An 18,739-nucleotide genomic window follows, 5' to 3' on the forward strand; every position below is an offset into this window, starting at 1 on the left:
AGTGAGCTGTAGCTCACGAAAGCTTATGCTCAAATAAATTGGTTAGTCTCTAAGGTGCCACATGTACTCCTTTTCTTTTTGCGAATACAGACTAACACGGCTGTTACTCTGAAAGTTGGAACCAGCCACCAATCTTTCTCCATCAGGCCTCGTGGGTCATTGTCACCATTATCAGAGTTGGGGATTGAGGACCAGACTTGTGTTCTCCCAACCCAAAAATCTCCCTTACGTTCTGATCTCCCATGCACATTAGCTCTATCCCTAATAAGTGGAACCATGAACCTGCTTGGCAATGTGGGGTCCTCTGTCTTAGCATGACAGAGACCCATCCCAGACCACCTCAGAGAACCAGGTCATCCCTACCAGTCCGAGCCTTCTGACCACCAGATGAGTATCTAGGAAAGCTATTTTATTTATGATGATCCCCTGCTCTGTCTGCTCCTCATAATGTCTCCTCCAGGTAAGGCAGTGGCCCAGAACCCAGCATCCCCATCTGACAAGTTCAAGGCATTCCAGAAGCTTTTGGCCAGTGTAACTGAGACCCTCAGTGCAGAGCTGACAGAAGTGCAGGAAAAGTTTTATAAACTATTCTGCATGCTCTTTTTCCCATAGCAAGGGAGCCTAGCCATGCCAATAAATGAGGGTATCCTTGAATGAATCAAGGACCTGTGGTTCACCGCAATTTCCTTCCCCCCAACAAGGAAAGGGGAATACTGATACTGTCAAGTGGTTCAGAAGTTGTTTAAATTGTGGAGGCTTTTTTCTGCAGGAAAAACTACTGCACCGGTGTTCTGGAAATGAGCGTGGTCCTATTAGTACTAATACCTGGTATCCTAAAAGTGGACTTGATTCAAATGGGTGGTCAGGCCACCATGTTTTATATAAACAAGTAAAGCGGTTTTGCATTGTACTTTGTCAGTCAGCCCTGAAGGTTTGGCAGTGACTTGGCCACAAACTTTCCTGCTTTCATACCTGGCAGGGTAGGGAAAAAAAATACCTCAGTTGGTTTATGCAAGGTTCTCACAAGTAGACCTTTGATCTGTTATTGATCTATCAAATCTTTCTCCAATGGGAGATGCCAGCAATTTATTTATTTGCTACCAACCTGAGTAGGTATCTGCCAACCATCAGCTCTTCATGCTGAAAAAATACCAAGTTAGGAAGGAATGCCTTCTCCATACATGTTGATGACTCCTGTACCTCCTATTCACGGGTATTTCTGATTGCAAAATTTCTGTTTTAACTCAGTAGCACAAACTCCCTTCCTCCTTAGAGCATCTTTTCCCTTCTCCCCCAGGTTGTCCCTTACTTGAGTTAGCTGAGTTCTTGAGATTTTGATTGGTTTAAGCCTCATATTTCAGGAGGTATTCTTATTCCTCCTGTATGTGTGTTTTGAAATGTCTCGAATTGTCTAATATATTTAAAAAAACAACCTGTTGGGCATTGGCCTTATTTATTACTGCCTATAGTAGTATTTTTGTCTTGCTTGTTTTATTTTGAAACCTCATGTGAGGTACTTAGTCTCCAGGACTGACACAGAGGAGAACATACTCTCATCCATAAAGTTATCTTTAACTCTGCTCCTCTGAAGAGGTAATGCAGAACTGGTAGTTGCCAGTGTGTATTCCCTAATTTTGTGGAGAAAAGTTTGAGGTGTTGCAGGGTGGATTTGATTTAAATCATGATTTAAATCGCTAGTCAGGAAGACTTGATTTAATCACGGATTTCTACATAAAAGTGCATTCTTGTTGGTTGTTATAACCTTAATACATATTCTTCACAACTCAGAGATAGATGTAGGTTTCATTTTTAGACCGTACATACTATACATGGCAATACATACATTTAAGTGATTTATTTTGAAAACTTTTCAGAGTAGTTTTACAGCTATATCAGAAAATGAATGATTTTTTGGTTATTTCATTTACCAGAGGTAATTGAAGCAGATATTTATGAAGTCATTGGGAGGTGAACTGTCTCCAATTCAATAGGTTAATTATTAATATTTGGAGGATTTTCTTGCCATGTTGTATTAGGAGGAGAACGTCACCAGACAGACACACAAATTGTTTTATTCAACTTGAACAACAATATTATGTATTCTGGATTTTTTCCTTCAACAGTAAACATAATATTTTAACAAAACAAGCATATGAATATTTGAATTTATTTAAACATTCAAGTTTTTTAAAATCAGGTTTGTTTTTGTTAAAATTGTTTTTAACCAATATAGTTAAATTAAATATTTTTGTTTTGTTTTTAAAAATTAAATCGACTATGTCAGCCAGGTCAACATGAGAATCTTGAAATATTTGGTTCTGCATCTAACTCAGTTGTCTTCACCTTCATTTTCTTGTTTGTTCGTAATCTGGAAAAGAAAAACAAGCTTTCCTGCTTTTTCAGGTCCCAAACGATTTCTCAATTTGGAATGAATTAGTCCAAAGGAAGAAAATATTCTTTCTACAACGGCAGAAGAAGCTACTGCTGTTAAAAGTGAGATTATCACTTCAAGAGTCTCTGAATCCAAGTGCTGAAGTGACTTCCACCACTTCACTGGTGTGACTTTCTTTAAAACATCAGCAAACATATATTTCTTGAATGGTTCACCCTTAACTCTGAAGTTTATTATAGTTGGCGTTATGGAGGGATGATTGTTGGTTGTCCATGTCATAGCCAACTCCTCTTCTTCAGCAGTTAAGGTTTGACCCTGGTACCGAGTATTGAGATTCTTTGCAAGAAAAAGAGTTGGAGATAGTGCTTGTCCCATTCGTTTTTTTAATGCTTGTGATTTAACTCTGTCATTGCATATTTCTCTTTTTAAGATCTCACTGAGTTCGTTCCGGATTTCAACAGCGTCAGCAATAAAACAGGTATTTCCCTGCATTTTGTTCAAGGCTACAGAAATAGGCTTCAGGGTACTCAGCATGTGTTCAACATTTCTCTTAAGGTCAATGTTGAGAACTTTGGCTGTGACGGTGCCATCTTTTTTTTTCACAATTTTGTTCACAAACTGTCATCAGATCAGGCCAGTTCTTGATACAGTGCTTAAAACAGTCCACTACTGAGTTCCATCGTACATCTTATGGGAGAGTTAGCTTGGTTCCTCCCACTTTTTTCAGAGCAGCTGCAGAGCAGTGGTTGTTACGGAAGTATTTTGCAATTTTCAACAACATTAGCCTTTATTACTGGAACACTGAAGTCTTTGGCTAGAACGTGCATCAAATGAGCACTGCAAATATATGTTGTTAGCTTGGGACACTCTTCATTCTCTTCTAAATGATTTCTTCTCATCTTGGATACATTTGCAGCATTGTCTGTGACCAAGCTGCGTAGTAGAAGTTTGAATTTTTTTCCGACAGTTTGTTATAGTTTTTACTGCTACTTCTTGTAAGTATTCTGCTGTGTGTGCATTTCCTGATGCATCAATTGTTTCTGTAAGGAAGACATTCCCTTCTTCTGTTGTCACATAAGCACATACAACAGGATCATTGTGGACGTTGCTCCACACATCAATACTCGGGTTAACAATTTCACCCTCTAGATCAGAGGTGGGCAAACTGTGGCCCGCAGGACCCTCCTGCCTGGCCCCTGAGCTCCTGGCGTGGGAGGCTAGCTCCCAGCCCCTTCCCTGCTGTTCCCGCTCCCCCGCAGCCTCAGCTCACTGCACCACCGGCACAATGCTCTGGGCGGCGGGGCTGCAGACCCGCGGCCTGACCCGGTGCTCTGTGCTGCGTGGTGGTGTGGCTGGCTCCAGCCGGGCGGCGTGGCTGTAGCACCACCAGCCACCAGTGCTCCAGGCAACGCAGTAAGGGGGCAGGGAGCGAGGGCAGGGGGGTTGGATAGAGGGCAAGGGAGTTCGGAGTGGTGGTCAGAGGGCAGAGAACAGGGGGGTTGAATGGGCAGGGGTCCCAGGGGGGCAGTCAGGAAGGAGAGGAGGGATTGGATGAGATTGCAGGGGGGCAATCGGCGCAGGGGTTCCGGGGGCGGTCAGGGAGAATGGGTGGTTGGATGGGGCAAGGGTCCCGGGAGGGCAGTCAGGAATGAGAGGAGACGTTGGATGGGGTGGTGGGGGGCATGGGGGCGGTCAGGGGACAGGGAGGGGTAGATGGGGCAGGGGTCCTGGGGACTGAACGAGGGGGTTGGATGGGGCTGGAGTCCCCGGGGGGCCGTCAGGGAGCGAGAAGCTGGGCGGGGGGGTCTGATAGGGGTTGGGGGCCAGGCCATGCCTGCCTGTTTGGGGAGGCACAGCCTCCCCTAACCGGTCCTCCATACAATTTCGGAAACCCGATGTGGCCCTCAGGCCAAAAAGTTTGCCCGCCTCTTCTCCAGACCTTTTGCACACTACTCAATTTCTCTTTCATACACTTTATCCAGCAATTTGCCTGCAATAACTGCTCTGTTGGGTGGACTGTATCCTGGTCTTAATGACTGAACTATGTTAATGAAGTGTGGGTTCTCAATCATACGGAAAGGCAAGTTCGTTGCGTAAACAAACTGGGCAATTTTTTCATCAATTACCTCTTCTTGTAATCTGCTGGTTCTTATCACAAACTTATCTGTAGTTGTTTCTGGATGATGGAGTTTTTTTTCTTTTTGCTATAGGTGATATACTGTGGCTATGTGACATACATGATGTGACTGACACACTATCATTGGCAGATAACTCTGAAACTATAGAAAACGATGGTGATCTTGAAGGTGGATAGTCTTCTGAATCTTGTATATTGAGGATGGATTCTCCTAAACAAAATAAGTCAATGCAGTTATTTAATTATTATTACCATACTGCTCATTTAGTATTACTCATTGCATTCACTGACACCCAGTACTTCTTTAAAGTTGAAATTGTAAAAGGAAGATCTGCTTATTTCAGCTATTTATTTTTTATCACAACTGCATCTAAAATGATCATACAGTACCATAGAGTAACAACTATATTTTTTGCTCAAACATGAGAATTCAAAAATAGTCCAGAAGAAAGACAGGCAGTCCTTAAGCAAGAAGTATGAAATAAAAATGTTTACCAACCTGAAAATCCTGCATGTTCAGACATGTTCCTTTCACCATCTTCAAGGCAGCTTCCTCCTGAGAAGAAACACTTCTCATGATGATGTTTCGTTTGGCTAACCAGGCCTTGCATTTCTTTGTTGCACTATTTGCATTTTGCACGCATGCCTGTCTTACCCACAGGTAGAGGAACTTCATTAAAATATTCCCAAACTGGGTCTCTTTTATGGCCTGCTGCCATTACAGGGTTTTCCTTCTAGTGAGAGAATGGTATGGTAGATCTCAAATCAATGAAGGCTACACTGAGAAAGACCTCAAGACTTCTGGAATATGCTGCTCAAACAGTTTCACTTTTGTTTCTGCTGCCTTTCCCTCCCTTCTCACATTTATCTCCAGACTTCTTCTCCTTGTCCAGATCTATTCCGCCCCCAACAATCTTCTATTCATTGAACTTTTTGAAACTTTGCACTTTTAGAGAGAGGTAAGGGATTGACTCTGTGTACACAAATTTGCAAAGGGACAATAGGGTTGAGGTCTGTTATTTCTCACCTCTCTATATATTTATTTATTTATTTTAAAATATTTTTTCTGTTAACAAGCATGTTATCTCAGGAGGCACAAATCCACAGTTTGAGAACTGCAAATGTAAGCATCTCTGATGGTATCTTCTAGACTGAGCACTGAGTCCCATTTGGTGGATAGAAAGATTAACCTAAGTAATCTGTACAGAAGGCCCTAGAACCCCATAAAATTGGGTCCCTAATCCATGAACTGTTGGAACTTATTTACAAAACTTTTCTTAAATGTTACATTAATATATTTTCATGCTATAGAATTAGAATTTATAATCCCTATTCCATGATGAGATATATTTGAGCTATAATGTATCTTAATTAAAACTATCTTTAGATAGGTTTTTTCCTCAACAAGCATTTTATCCAAAAAAATCTGATTTAAATGTAAAAAATCCAATGTTTTTTATTTGATTTTTTTAAAAAGAAAATCATTGATATTTATCCACCTTGGATTTAGGTCAGGTATTAGGAAAAACTTTCTAACTCTAAGGGTAGTTAAGTACTGAAAGAGGTTACCAAGAGAGGTTGTGAAATCTCCATCCCTGGAGGTTTTTAAGAACAGGTTATACAAACACCCCTCAGGGATGGTCTAGTGTACTTGGTCCTGCCTCAGCATGGGGGTATGGACTAGAGACCTCTCGAGGTCCCTTCCAGTCCTACGTTTCTATGATTCTGTGATTACAAAGTAATTGTATCATTTGACTCCCCATAGTGCATTGTGTACTGCTGCTTGTTTTACATTTATAACAAAGTAAGGCCCTGATCCTGTTTTGTCTAGTAGGCTAACCAATGCTCTCATGTAGAGCCGCAGTGAAGTGTATGGAGCTCTCCATGGGTGCAGCACTATATCTGCATGCTGCCAGATGGAGGATTGAGGCTACAAACTTATACCCTTTTTTATATAACCTGAACTTTTCATTCTGTAGAATGTGAATGTGCCATGTGGGCTGCAAATACATCAAGTAGACAGCATGTTGGACAATTCTGACTTAAGTAATTTACAGGTTTTTAAACTCATATACATACTTTCTGAGATGTATTTAACTGAGAGGAAAATCAAGTAATCATTTGGTAAAAGAAAATATATCTATTAAAATTCTTTTTTTCTTTAAGTGGAACTGGTGTGTAGACACATTCTTCAGTTCCACTTAACATTTCACAGTGGTTGACCTTTTGAAATAGAAACTTCAAGTTTAGTTCAATATAGTTTTTAATTCAAATGGGTACATGTGATGTTCAGTGTTGTTGTGGCTTTCCTTAAGGATTTAATAGAGTATTAATAATTATCTTTGACAAGTCTGAAATGTTATCATTAGGAGGGTTCATCAATAGCCTGCTGATGGTTCAGCTCTGTTTCTCATCCACACATAGTCAGCTTGTGGAAAGTGACATGGTGTCAGTGCTAAGGAGGCCAGTGAAGGTGGAAGTGGCCTATTCTCAACAGTTGACAAGAAGGTGTGAGTATCAGCAGAGGGAAAATTACTTTTTGTAGTGACCCATCCACTCCCAGTCTTCATTAATTAATTTGCAAACTGGACACCATCAAATTAGGCTTGAATAAAGATTGGGAGTGGATGGGTCACTACAAAAAGTAATTTTCCCTTTGCTGAGACTCACACCTTCTTGTCAACTGTTGAGAATAGGCCACTTCCACCTTAATTGAATTGACCTCATTAGTACTGACCCCCCACTTGGTAAGGCAACTCCCATCTTTTCATGTGCTGTAATATATATACTGCTTAGTGTATTTTTTCACTCCATGCATCTGATGAAGTAGGTTTTAGCCCACGAAAGCTTATGCCCAAATACATTTGTTAGTCTCTAAGGTGCCCAAAGGACTCCTCGTTGTTTTTACAGGTATGTCAGGGGCCTTAGAATGCTATGTCCCTTTCCAGCCATGGTTCACAAAGGAACTTCTCTTGGGAGCAGCTGCCTAACAATTCTAACTATAGCTCTATAGCCCTTGATGCTTATTCTACTTTAATTAATTACATTTTCATTGATTTTGTTTATCTGAGTCCTGTGCTTTGGATGATTTTGTTACTCTTTTTCCTGGTTAGGTAGTCTATAGTAGACCCCTACCATGATATCACGCTTGTTTTTTACCTCTTTTGTCTTTACCCAGAGACTTTCAACAAATTTGTCTCCTGTTTCCATCTCAGCCCCAATGCAAGAGTAAACATCTTTGATATACAAGGCAACACTGTGACACTGCACCCCATAGTGTTCACAGTGATATTATGATAGGATTATGGCAAAATTATGATGCATTTTGTACAAGATAAGTCATGCAAAGTGGATTTTGGGAAAAGTTATGGTTTGCTGAATATGATTATTCTATTTGTATGCATGTATCATTTTTGCATCTAAAGTTATAAATATTGATTATGTATCTATACTTCAAATATAGTTACACTTAGGTAACACCCACTAGACAAGATGCTTTCAGTCTAAATAGCTGGTTGTAAAGGGCCTATAGAGGTTTATGGGCCATTAGAAAGAACAATAGGCCTTAGGAGAAGCTTATCTCTAAGGCTGCCTGTCTGTCATGGATTCCATGACCTCCATGACTTCTGCAACAGTCGGTGTGGCTGGCTCCAGGCTACCCCTGGGCTAGTCGCTGCTGAGGCAGTCTTGGGCCACCGCGACCTCTCTCCCCGCAGCAGCAGTAGTTTGGGTGTGCAAGGGGGCTCAGAGCTGGGGCAGAGGATTGGGGTGCAGGGTGGTGCTTACCTTTGCGGGGACTCCCCAGAAGCGGTCGGCATGTCCCTGCAGCTCCTAGGCACAGGGAGTGGGGGCTCTGCGCGCTGACCTTGCCTGCCTCGGTTCCCGGCCAATGAGAGCTGAGGAGCGTGGGCAGTGTGCGGAGCTCCCCTAGCCTTCCCTCCCGCTAAGAGCTGCAGGGACATACCAGCCACTTCTGGGGAGCCACGCAGAGCTGGGTAGGGAGCCTGCCAACCCTCTCCATCCCCCAGCACCAGCGGGGGTCCCAGGCCATGTGCCACTGCCTGCCCCTCCCAGCACCCCAGCCCAAGTTTTAGTTAGGGGTGTATAGAACAAGTCATGGACAGATCACAGTCCATGATTTTTTGTTTACTGACCATGAGCTGTCCATGACTTTTACTAAAAATACCCATGACTAAAACGTAGCCTTACTTATCTCCCACCTTGTGAGCCTTCCTGAGAATGCTACAGACAGCCTGTGAGTGATGGCTGCTGTGACTCTACAAGAACATGTGACCAGGCCACATGATGCTGGACTCCATCTTGGGATGTCAGTATTTTTCCACAGACTGGTTTGGGAACCAAGCTTTGGAACAAAGGGTTCCCGCCATATGCAAAAGCTATAAAAGGCAGGGAATATCGTCTTCTGTGGTTCTTCACTCCCCGCACAAGACGATTCTGGGAAACACCTGAGGAACAAATACTGAACTGTGGGAAGTGCTGGACCCAGGCTAAAGGGATTTCTAGCCTGTGTATGAAACACCTAGGGATTCCAGGCTGCAAAGCCAAGTGTAGTTTGTGCCTTAAGAATCTACGAGTCTGCTTGTACCATCAGTTAGGGTGAGAGTGGATATGAATAGCAGATTATCTAGTATATTAATCTTAGGTTGCATTTTTGTTTATTTGCTAGGTAATCTGCTTTAATCTGTTTGCTAGCACTTATGATCACTTAAAAATCTATCTTTTGTAGTTCACTTTGTTTTGTTCTAATCTAAACCAGCTTTGACTGGAGTGCTTGGGAGAAATCTCTGCTTGGTTACCACAAGTGTACATTGCTCTCTTCACATTGAGGGAGAGGCAGACCAGGCATTATACCTATATTTGGCCAGGGCAGGATGGTACTGCTCCAGGGTCCCAGACTAGGAACCTGGTGGTTAGAGAGCCGTGTGTAACTGCAGCTGGGTGTATCCCTACCTGTATGAATGCTGGTGAAAGTGCAGGCTGAAGGGCTTTGCAGCTTGTCACAACAGTACAGTATGAGAGGGAACCCAGGCTGGTGGGCTAGGGGGTCAGTGTTACCCCATTTCCAGGTGGCACCCCTGGGAGAACCTGTCACAGTGGCATAGTTGTACAGGATCATATGCACAGCTTGTTGTTCTGAGTGAGATTTGCACTTTATACACTGGTGGCGATTTTAAGTGAGATTTAGAATAGAATATCAGGGTTGGAAGGGACCTCAGGAGGTCATCTAGTCCAACCCCCTGCTCAAAAGCAGGACGCATACCCAATTAAATCATCCCAGCCAGGGCTTTGTCAAGCGTGACCTTAAAAACTTCTAAGGAAGGAGATTCCACCACCTCCCTAGGCAACACATTCCAGTGTTTCACCACCTTCCTAGTGAAAAAGTTTTTCCTAATATCCAACCTAAACCACCCCCTTTAAGTGTGGTGGCTGGAGAACAGTCAGAAGTTACCAGTTTATCATTTTCTGTTTTCTTATTTTGGGCAAGGGAAGCCGGGACAGAAAGGCAGGAAAATGGGTGAGTGAAACTAGTAAGAAGTTGGAGCTGTGCAGATTGCAGGTAGAAGAGAAGGAAAAAGGACACATGAGACACTTAATTAATTAAAACAGCTGGAAATTGAGACCGAGAATACCAGACAAGAAGCTGCACACCAAAGAGCCATGGAAACAGAGGATGCTAAGCAAAAAGCTGCACACCAGATAGTTTTGGAGCTGAAACAAAATGAGGCTGACAAAGAAATGGAGATCCAGAAATTAGCCATGGAGGAAAAAGAAAAAGAGAAGAAGCACCAACAGGACTTTACAGAGAACCAGAACCCCCCCACACCAGTGAGTCCCACCTCTCCAAAAATCCACAAATGGGAATGGTTATGCTCTGCATAGAGGGAAACGGGATATTGCTGAATATTGTATCACCTTCAAAAGGCTGTGTGTATTTCATGAGATTCGTGAGGACCAAAATATGCCCACTTTAGTTGCAAAATTGTCTGGGATTGCTCTGGATGTATTCAATAAGATACCAATTAGAGATGCATCAGATTATGGTAAATTCAAGGAAATGGTTTTAAAACAGTTTCAGATTACACCTGAAACATGTAGAGTAAAATGTAGAAGCCTTGAGAGGGGTGCTGGGATGAGTAATGTGGCCTGTGTAAACCATATGAAAGATTTGATGGAAAAGTGGGTAAAGGGAAAAACTGTTACAAGTTTTGAAGGAATGGGTGATCTTGTTGCTCAGGAACATTCCCTGAGTATATGTAGAGATGATGTGAAACTAGTGTTTATGGGATAAAAAGGTGAAAACTGTTGAACTGTCTACTCTAGCTGATCAATTTGAGCAAACTCAAGCATCTTTTGCAAACAAACCACAGAAAGAGGAGTTTAAACCTGGTGGGAAGCAGAGTTCCCATTTTACTCCTGGGAAGGAGGATGGAGGGGAGTCTGGGTGCTCACTTCCCCAAATCCATTCCTCAAGTCCTCGTCCCAAATCTCCTGTAAAAACAGAGGAGCCCAGAAGTGCTATCACTGTAATTCCACTGAGCACCTGAGGAATAAATGCCCTGTGCTGGGTGGTAACAGGCTGCAAGCAACTCATGGAAATGCTGCTACCCTGAGCACAGAGTTACCTCAGGCAATTGCCACTTATCATACAGATTTCAGAGTAGCAGTCGTGTTGGTCTGTATCCGCAAAAAGAAAAGGAGGACTTGTGGCACCTTAAAGACTAACAAATTTATTTGAGCATAAGCTTTCGTGAGCTACAGCTCACTTCGTTGGATGCATTCAGTGTGAATGTTAGTCTTTAAGGTGCCACAAGTCCTTCTTTTCTTTTTATCTTACAGAGTTTGTTAAAAGTAGCTTCTGTCCAGCCAGGCATCAAGCACATAAAGGCTGTCAGGATTAATGGCAGAGAACACGTGGGGTGGAAAGTCACTGGGCAGAAATTTCTGTGGTTAGGAGGAAAGTTACTGCCAGGGCAGATGGCAGAGCTTTTATTAGTGGGAGGTTACAAAATCCTTGTGCCTTTGGCTAAAGTGCATATAGAACCTGAGGATTTGGAAGCTGTATTGGCTGTGGTAAATGATAACCTGATTGCTTTGTTGCTGGGGAATGATTTCTTCAATGTAGCTTGGGATGTCAAGGAGAAATTTTATGCTGGAACTTCAGAGGTAAAGAGCGAAGTCTCCGGAACTGCTGGAGGAATGGGAGAGTGTCTCTCTGATTCCTCTGCAGCAGTGGAAAACTGTATGCTTCCATGGGTGGGTATGGTTGAGACCAGCTCCTGCACCTGGTAACCAAAGGCAGGGTCTCTTTTGGGGGGAACCCGTCGCAAACACCTCTCCTTCCCCCCCCCCCCGCCTGTCCTTCCTGAGCAAGATGTTCCCTTCTGTAGCAATATTCCAGTCATGTGTATTGTCCCGCCAAGTCTCTGTGATGCCAGCTATGTCATAGTTGTGATTATTCACTAGTATTTATAGTTCTTTCTATTTATTTCCCATATTTTTTGCATTAGTATACAGATATCTAAGATACTTATTTGATTTCCACACTGCTCCCTCTTGTTTCTCCTTTGTTCTTGCTATAATTGCCACATGCTCCCTTCAGATGTCCCTTCACCCATGTCCTCATGTTTTTGACTTACCTGTGAGCTTTTGTCTCCTGACCCCATTGAATTTAGCTTAAAGCCTTCTTCACTAGCTTAGCCAGGGTGGAACAAGGAATTGGGAATAGAAGATTGTTGCAATACCAGTATCTCCTTTCATTCACTGAGAGAAGAGGCAACAGGAACTATATTAAGAACTTCCATCTTCTGCTAAAGAGGTTTCCAGGAATCCCAGCATAACTGGATGGCACCATTGCCACAGTTCTCTCTTCCTTTATTGGGAGGGTGAACTCTGGGTAAATAGAAGTTTTATCGTTTCATAAAAAGTTACTTTCAAGGGCCATATTGCCTCCTTAAGAGGAGAGGAATGCTCAACTTTTTTTGACATAGTCTGAAGGTGTAGGAATTTTTCAATTCTGGTAATTTTGTGGAGGTATCCATGGGGACATTTAGGTCTGATTTGTGTATTTTCAGTAGATATTGCTGCTGTGTTTTCCAAAAGAGCTTGTTTGAAGGCCTAGCTTACCAGCACAAGTGTGCAGTGCATTTATTTGCCCTATAGGGTAATTTGTCTGTCTGATCAGTAAACACACTTTTGAAGTCCAGAGGCCAACTGAGATGGACTTTTGTATTGATGCAGTACTTGGGGTTCATGAAGTATTATCTGTAACAGTCAGGCTGCAGACACCTCAAAGGGAAATCAGAAATTTAACACCTTAAAAATGAGCAGTTGATTTAACTGATTGCATACTGTGGTGTTATACTATAAAACCATGTTGAGTAACGTCTTTTTTGAAAGCTTCTGATGTTCTGAACTTGATGGTCATTATGAGTTGTATGCAGACTATGGTTATTAATTTATGTATTTGTGTATATAGAAAACTATGCTCATAATCCATGGGGCAGCTTCAGCTGTATCTCACAGTAGAGTGGTGAAGCAGTCAGATAGGGAGAGGCACCTTCCAAACCAGTTGTTTGCACAAAACCAACTTAAAATACCCATATATTGTCCAGCTCAGGAAAAGAAAATGATGGACCATTAGAGTTAATGGGGAGACATTGAGACATCCTGGCTAGAATTTACCTCACTCTGAATAATTATGAGTTATCATGCCAGGTGAGAGAGAGAGTTTAAAAAAAAAAGGGGGGGTGGGAGGTGGGATCCTTTTTAAAAGGAAGCTTGAAACTGAAGTTGTCATCCAGAAATTGAGGGACGGCCTCTAGGAGGGAAGCTGTCCATGAATGTAGGATCCCTCATATAGCTAGGGGTATGCTGAGAAATTGTTGAAAGGCAATAAATAACTTGTATTTTATCTTCAGGTACCTATGCCGGGAGAAGGTATTTGATAGTAGAGGACTCCATAATCTAGCAGACAGAAACATAACAAGATCCAATGGCTGGAAGTTGAAGCCAGACAAATTCAAACTGCAATATTTTCTAGTCTGTGTCCTTGTGGTTCTTCCCTGAACTCTTTCTGTTCTTCTTTGAGTGGTTCCATTCGTGTGCGGGCAGCCAGCACACACAAGCCAGAGAACTTTGCCTAGGAGTACCTGTAGAGGTGGCACTTAACATAAGAATGGCCATACTGGGTCAGACCAAAGGTCCATCCAGCCCAGTATCCTGTCTTCCAACAGTGGCCAGTGCCAGGTGCCCCAGAGGGAATGGACAGAACAGATAATCATCAAGTGATCCATCCCTGTCACCCATCCCCAGCTTCTGACAAACAGAGGCTAGGGACACCATCCCTGCCTATCCTGGATAATAGCCATTGATGGACATGTCTTCCATGAATTTATCGAGTTCTTTTTTGAACCCTGTTTTAGATTTGGCCTTCACAACATCCTGTGGCAAAGAGTTCCACAGGTTGACTGTGTGTTGTGTGAAGAAATACTTCCTTTTGTTTTAAACCTGCTGCCTATTAAATTCATTTGGTGACCCCCTAGTTCTTGAGTAGTTTTGAATCATCCACAAATTTTGCCACCTTACAGTTATTCCCTTTTTCCAGATCATTTATGAATATGTTGAATTGTACTGGTCCCAGTACAGACCCTTGGGGGATGCCACTATTTACCTCTCTCCATTCTGAAAACTGACCTTTTATTCCTACCCTTTGTTTCCTATCTTTTAACCAGTTTCTGATCCACGAGGGGACCTTCCCTTTTATCCCATGACAGCTTACTTTGCTTAAGAGCTCTTGGTGATGGATCTTGTCAAAGGCTTTCTGAAAATCTAAGTACACTGTATCGACTGGATCCCTCTTGTCCACATTCTAGTTGACCCCCTCAAAAAATTCTAGTAGTTTGGAGAGGCATGACTTCCCTTTATAAAAATCATGTTGACTCTTCCACAACAAATTATCTTCCTTATACCCCCTTTATGTTTTCATTTGTCAGTGCAACTTCCCTCTGTACTGTTTCCATTTTGACTTCCCTAATTTTAACCTTTGATTTTCAATTTCTGTTTTAACCCTTCCCACTTTGTACAGATGTAGCTCTCTTGGTTAGTGCATTAGGGACATTGCATCGTGTGTCACCACATTGAGATGAATGTGGTGTTTAAGGGGCAATGCTGATACTGTTTTGCTTGGCACTGTTTTCTAAAGGCTGGGTTAATGGGCATCAGCAGATCAGATTATGTTGAAATTTTTCTCTGCAATATAGAAAAGTTTTAAACGCAACATTGTTTTAGAACTGTGAGTACAGCAATTGTAATGAGTCTAAAATCTCAGTTCATATTCTTTGCACACCTATGATTTTTCTCATGACCTCGTTCATCACTGAACACTATACAGGCAATTCATACCTGTAAATAGGAAGTCCCTCTTATGTTACCCTGACAGCCTATGCCAGTTGGTCTGCTCTAATAACCTTCTTTTCTTTTTCCTCTTAGGAAATTTGCTACAGGATCCTATTGCTCCCACCAACTCCACGTGTCAGCATTATGTCTGCAAAACTTGTAAAGGCAAGAAGATGATGATGAAACCATCATGTAGTTGGTGCAAAGACTATGAACAGTTTGAGGAAAATAAACAGCTGAGCATTCTAGTGAACTGCTACAAAAAGCTGTGTGAATACATAACACAGACTCCATTGGCACGAGATATAATACAAGCAGTTGACTGTTCTGCAGATCTTTTGGCTTTGCTCAAAGATGGATCACCACTCCATGAAGACACAGAAAAAACTTCTGATGCAGCCATGCCTTTGTGTTTGACACATTCTCCATTACCTTCAACCTCAGAACATGCTAATGATCCTCAAGCTAGTTTTTCTTCAATGCCTGAAAGCACACATAATATTGATATTAGAGGTTCTGTTATCAATGGGTTGCCCAATTGTAATGGGCTTTCAGTGGATAAACTTGGAGTAAATATTCCTTCCCCTGAACATGCAAATACAATTGATGTGTGTAGTACTGGAGAGTACATAAAAACTGAGGATATCTCTAGCAGTCTTCAGCCTGTGTGTGACACAGTTTCTACTAGTGACTTGTGTACATCAGGCCTTGACATCTGCAGTTTCAACGAAGATATAAAACCTGGCTCACTGTTGCTTAGTGTTGAGGAAGTTCTCCGAAGCTTAGAAACTGTTTCAAGCACTGAAGTTTGTAGTTCTGATTTGCAGCCCAGCTTGGAAGCCACCGTATCCAATGGTCCTTTCCTGCAGCTTTCTCCCCCACCTCTTAGCCATAATGTTTTCATGTCCACAGGTGCTTCTCCTCATGGGATCTCATGTACAGCAGCAACACCTAAGGTAGTTAAGTTAAACCGAAAGCGATCTCGATCAGAAAGTGACAGCGAAAAGGTTCAGCCACTACCCATTTCCAGCATCATCTGTGGCCCAACGTTGGGAGCATCAGCTCCAGTAACAGTGAAACAGGAAAATAAGATGTCTTTGCAGCCTGTAGCAACTGTACCCAATGGAGGCAGTACTCCTAAAATAAGTAAAACTGTACTCCTGCCTAATAAAAGCATGAAAAAGAATCTAGAACATGCCCCCAAGAAATCTCACCCGAAAGCCAAACCAGGAATACTGAAAACAAAAGACAAAGCAAAGGAAAAGGTTGCTAGCAGCAATGTTATGCCAGGAAGTCCGACAAAAACTGCATACAAAAAGCCACAAGAAAAGAAAGGGTGTAAATGTGGTCGCGCCACCCAAAATCCAAGTGTTCTTACATGCCGTGGCCAACGCTGCCCTTGCTACTCTAACCGTAAAGCCTGCTTAGACTGTATATGCCGTGGCTGCCAAAACTCATATATGGCTAACGGGGAGAAGAAGCTGGAAGCATTTGCAGTGCCAGAAAAGGCCTTGGAACAGACTAGGCTTACTTTGGGCATTAATGTGACAAGCATTGTGCGCAGTGCCAGCACAAGTACCAGTGTAATTAATATGACAGCGTCACCAGTAACTACATTTTTAGCTGCCAGTACACACGATGATAAAAGTTTGGATGAAGCTATAGACATGAGATATGACTGTTAAATCATTTTTTTGTCTCTTCCCTGCCCTTAGTAGGGGAACTGCTACAGTTTTAAGGCAGCTATGGTTCTGTTTAACTTGCCGAAGCTCCTGCCTATAGATCACTTGTATCAAGTGTTTTTCATTGCTATGTTATGTGTGTTAGTGTCTGGGAAATAGTTTGCGGATAATGGAGGAGTTACCCTAAAACTGTCCTTAGATCTCACAGCACCTCATAGTTTGAGATCAGATGCTGATGTAAATGGTTTTAATACAAGATGACCTTTGGCAAGGAACATATTAACCTCATTGTACCAGTTAATGCTTTGTGCTCAATTAAAGCTTCCAGTTAAATGTAAGGAAGTGATATCTAGTCAGTCCATCAAAGTTGTGCTAGTTTATGATTTGTGAAAATAACTACCAATTACACTGCCATAGGAGTCAGTGTTGCTAGCAAATCACATCCCATTCCTGTTGAAAGTACAGTATTAGCTGAGGAATGTAGTCTTTGAATGACCCATCTTTTTTGATCATGAGTGTTGGTTATCTAGAGCATGGAACAGTTACAAATCAATTTCATGGAAAGAGAAGTTGTCCCTCATTGGAATTGGCTAAGAAGTAACTGCAATTAGCTGGAGTCAATTGTAAGGTGGCTTTCCCTCCAGATCCTGCTCAAGTCTCTCTGTAATCACTTCATTCACTTTTTCTAAAAAACGTACAGGTAGGTGTGTGTCTGGTATATTTTATGCCCTGTGGCACTAACTCCATTCATCTTTGGCATGTTGCTGTTCACTTAATCCTGAGAGGGGAAACAACTAATAAACAAAGAAGGGCCAAACACCACATATGTAAACTCATTGATTTCAGTGGGAGTTGTTGCATGTAGTATCTGAGAAGAATTTGACCCTAGGTTACAAATATAAAAAATAAATCTGGGCTGGGTTAAAATCTTTGTCCATTGGTACCCCCCGCCCACCCAAAAAAACCCAAAAACAACAAAACATAGTGGTTTATACAGCCTTTACCCACCATTGGTTTCTCTTTTCTTCACTTAAAGATATAAATGAGGTTAACCCTGTATTCTGATGCACTTGGGATCTATTTACCCTAGGAATATGGCCCATTGTTACTTGCTTCCCCTGAGTCAGGAAAGAGAACTGATGGGTAAACAGGATCAAGTTATTCTCAGTACTCATTAGGTAAAGTATGCTACACAGCTTATTCCACCAAGTGTTCAGCTCACTCTTCTACATTCGATATGCCCAACTGGTTGGTTTCCAGTTAATCCCTGAAAATAAGGAAATAGTTCAAAGAAGGCTTTTTGCATTTTGCACAACATTACAGCAGTTTTAAGATTTTTTTTATGCCATTCCAAAGAAGTCAGACTTCCTCATGATGCAGAGATATCTCATCTTTAAATGGTACAGCACAAATAAAAGATGGTATGACTAGTATACAAAGCATTACCATTCTAATTTAAAAGACAGTTACTATTATAACAGCATGTCTAAAGAGAAACAGTGCTAAAATTTTTCAAATTCCATTTTTGGCAGCCATATTCTTATTAATTAAATGAAATCTCCAGCGAATTATGACATAATGTTGGATATATTTTGATTGTGCACAAAGCACGTACAATGATGGTTACCTGTCTAAGAAATAAGCAAAAACTTTTTGGACACAAATCAAATGACACCACCTTTTGTTTTTGTAGTGTACTTTGGTGTCATTTTCTGTGAATGTGGTCAGATAATTTTTTTCGTTTTGTTTTGTATTCCCCCCCCGTCTTTTTTGTGGGGTCGGGTAGGGTGGGGTGTTAAAGCCATAGGATGAAAAATGTGATGTATGTGTCCAGTCTGTACTATTTTGTTTTTGTTTTGCAAGAAGAGTTGAAAAATATTTTTGATAACGAGAGTAAATGGTGGAAAATGCTTCTTAGTATTCTTGTCTTTATTTGCCAATCCAAGTACCTGAATTCTCTGTTTTTAACCCTCATGAGGTTTAATGATGTCCTATTAAAACATATTTAGTTAAATTTGTATGTGATTTTGTGTGTTGACCAAGAGGATCCTACTATTTTCTACTTTGGTGGTTTGACTTTGACCTACTCATGTAAATCTGTGTTTATTATTC

At 41.7% G+C, this 18,739-nt stretch overlaps 1 protein-coding gene across 4 annotated transcripts in view; it reads left to right on the forward strand.

Moving 5' to 3' along the window:
* The window catches only part of MSL2 (MSL complex subunit 2), a 34,075-nt gene extending 15,538 nt beyond the window's left edge, over window positions 1–18,537 (forward strand). For 2 of the 4 annotated variants that reach the window (XM_048864249.2, XM_048864250.2), the window contains one exon: window positions 15,039–18,537. In XM_048864249.2, coding sequence (XP_048720206.1) covers window positions 15,039–16,630 — 1,592 coding nt within the window. In that variant the 3' untranslated portion in view covers window positions 16,631–18,537. Of the gene's footprint in view, window positions 1–2,822; window positions 2,871–9,727; window positions 10,377–15,038 lie in introns of those variants that run through there. The other 2 variants (XM_048864248.2, XM_048864251.2) reach the window with 2 other exon arrangements.
* The last annotated feature ends 202 nt before the right edge of the window (window positions 18,538–18,739 follow it).

This window comes from Caretta caretta, chromosome 9 (genome assembly GCF_965140235.1).
Source record: "Caretta caretta isolate rCarCar2 chromosome 9, rCarCar1.hap1, whole genome shotgun sequence".
Taxonomy (NCBI): domain Eukaryota; kingdom Metazoa; phylum Chordata; order Testudines; family Cheloniidae; genus Caretta; species Caretta caretta.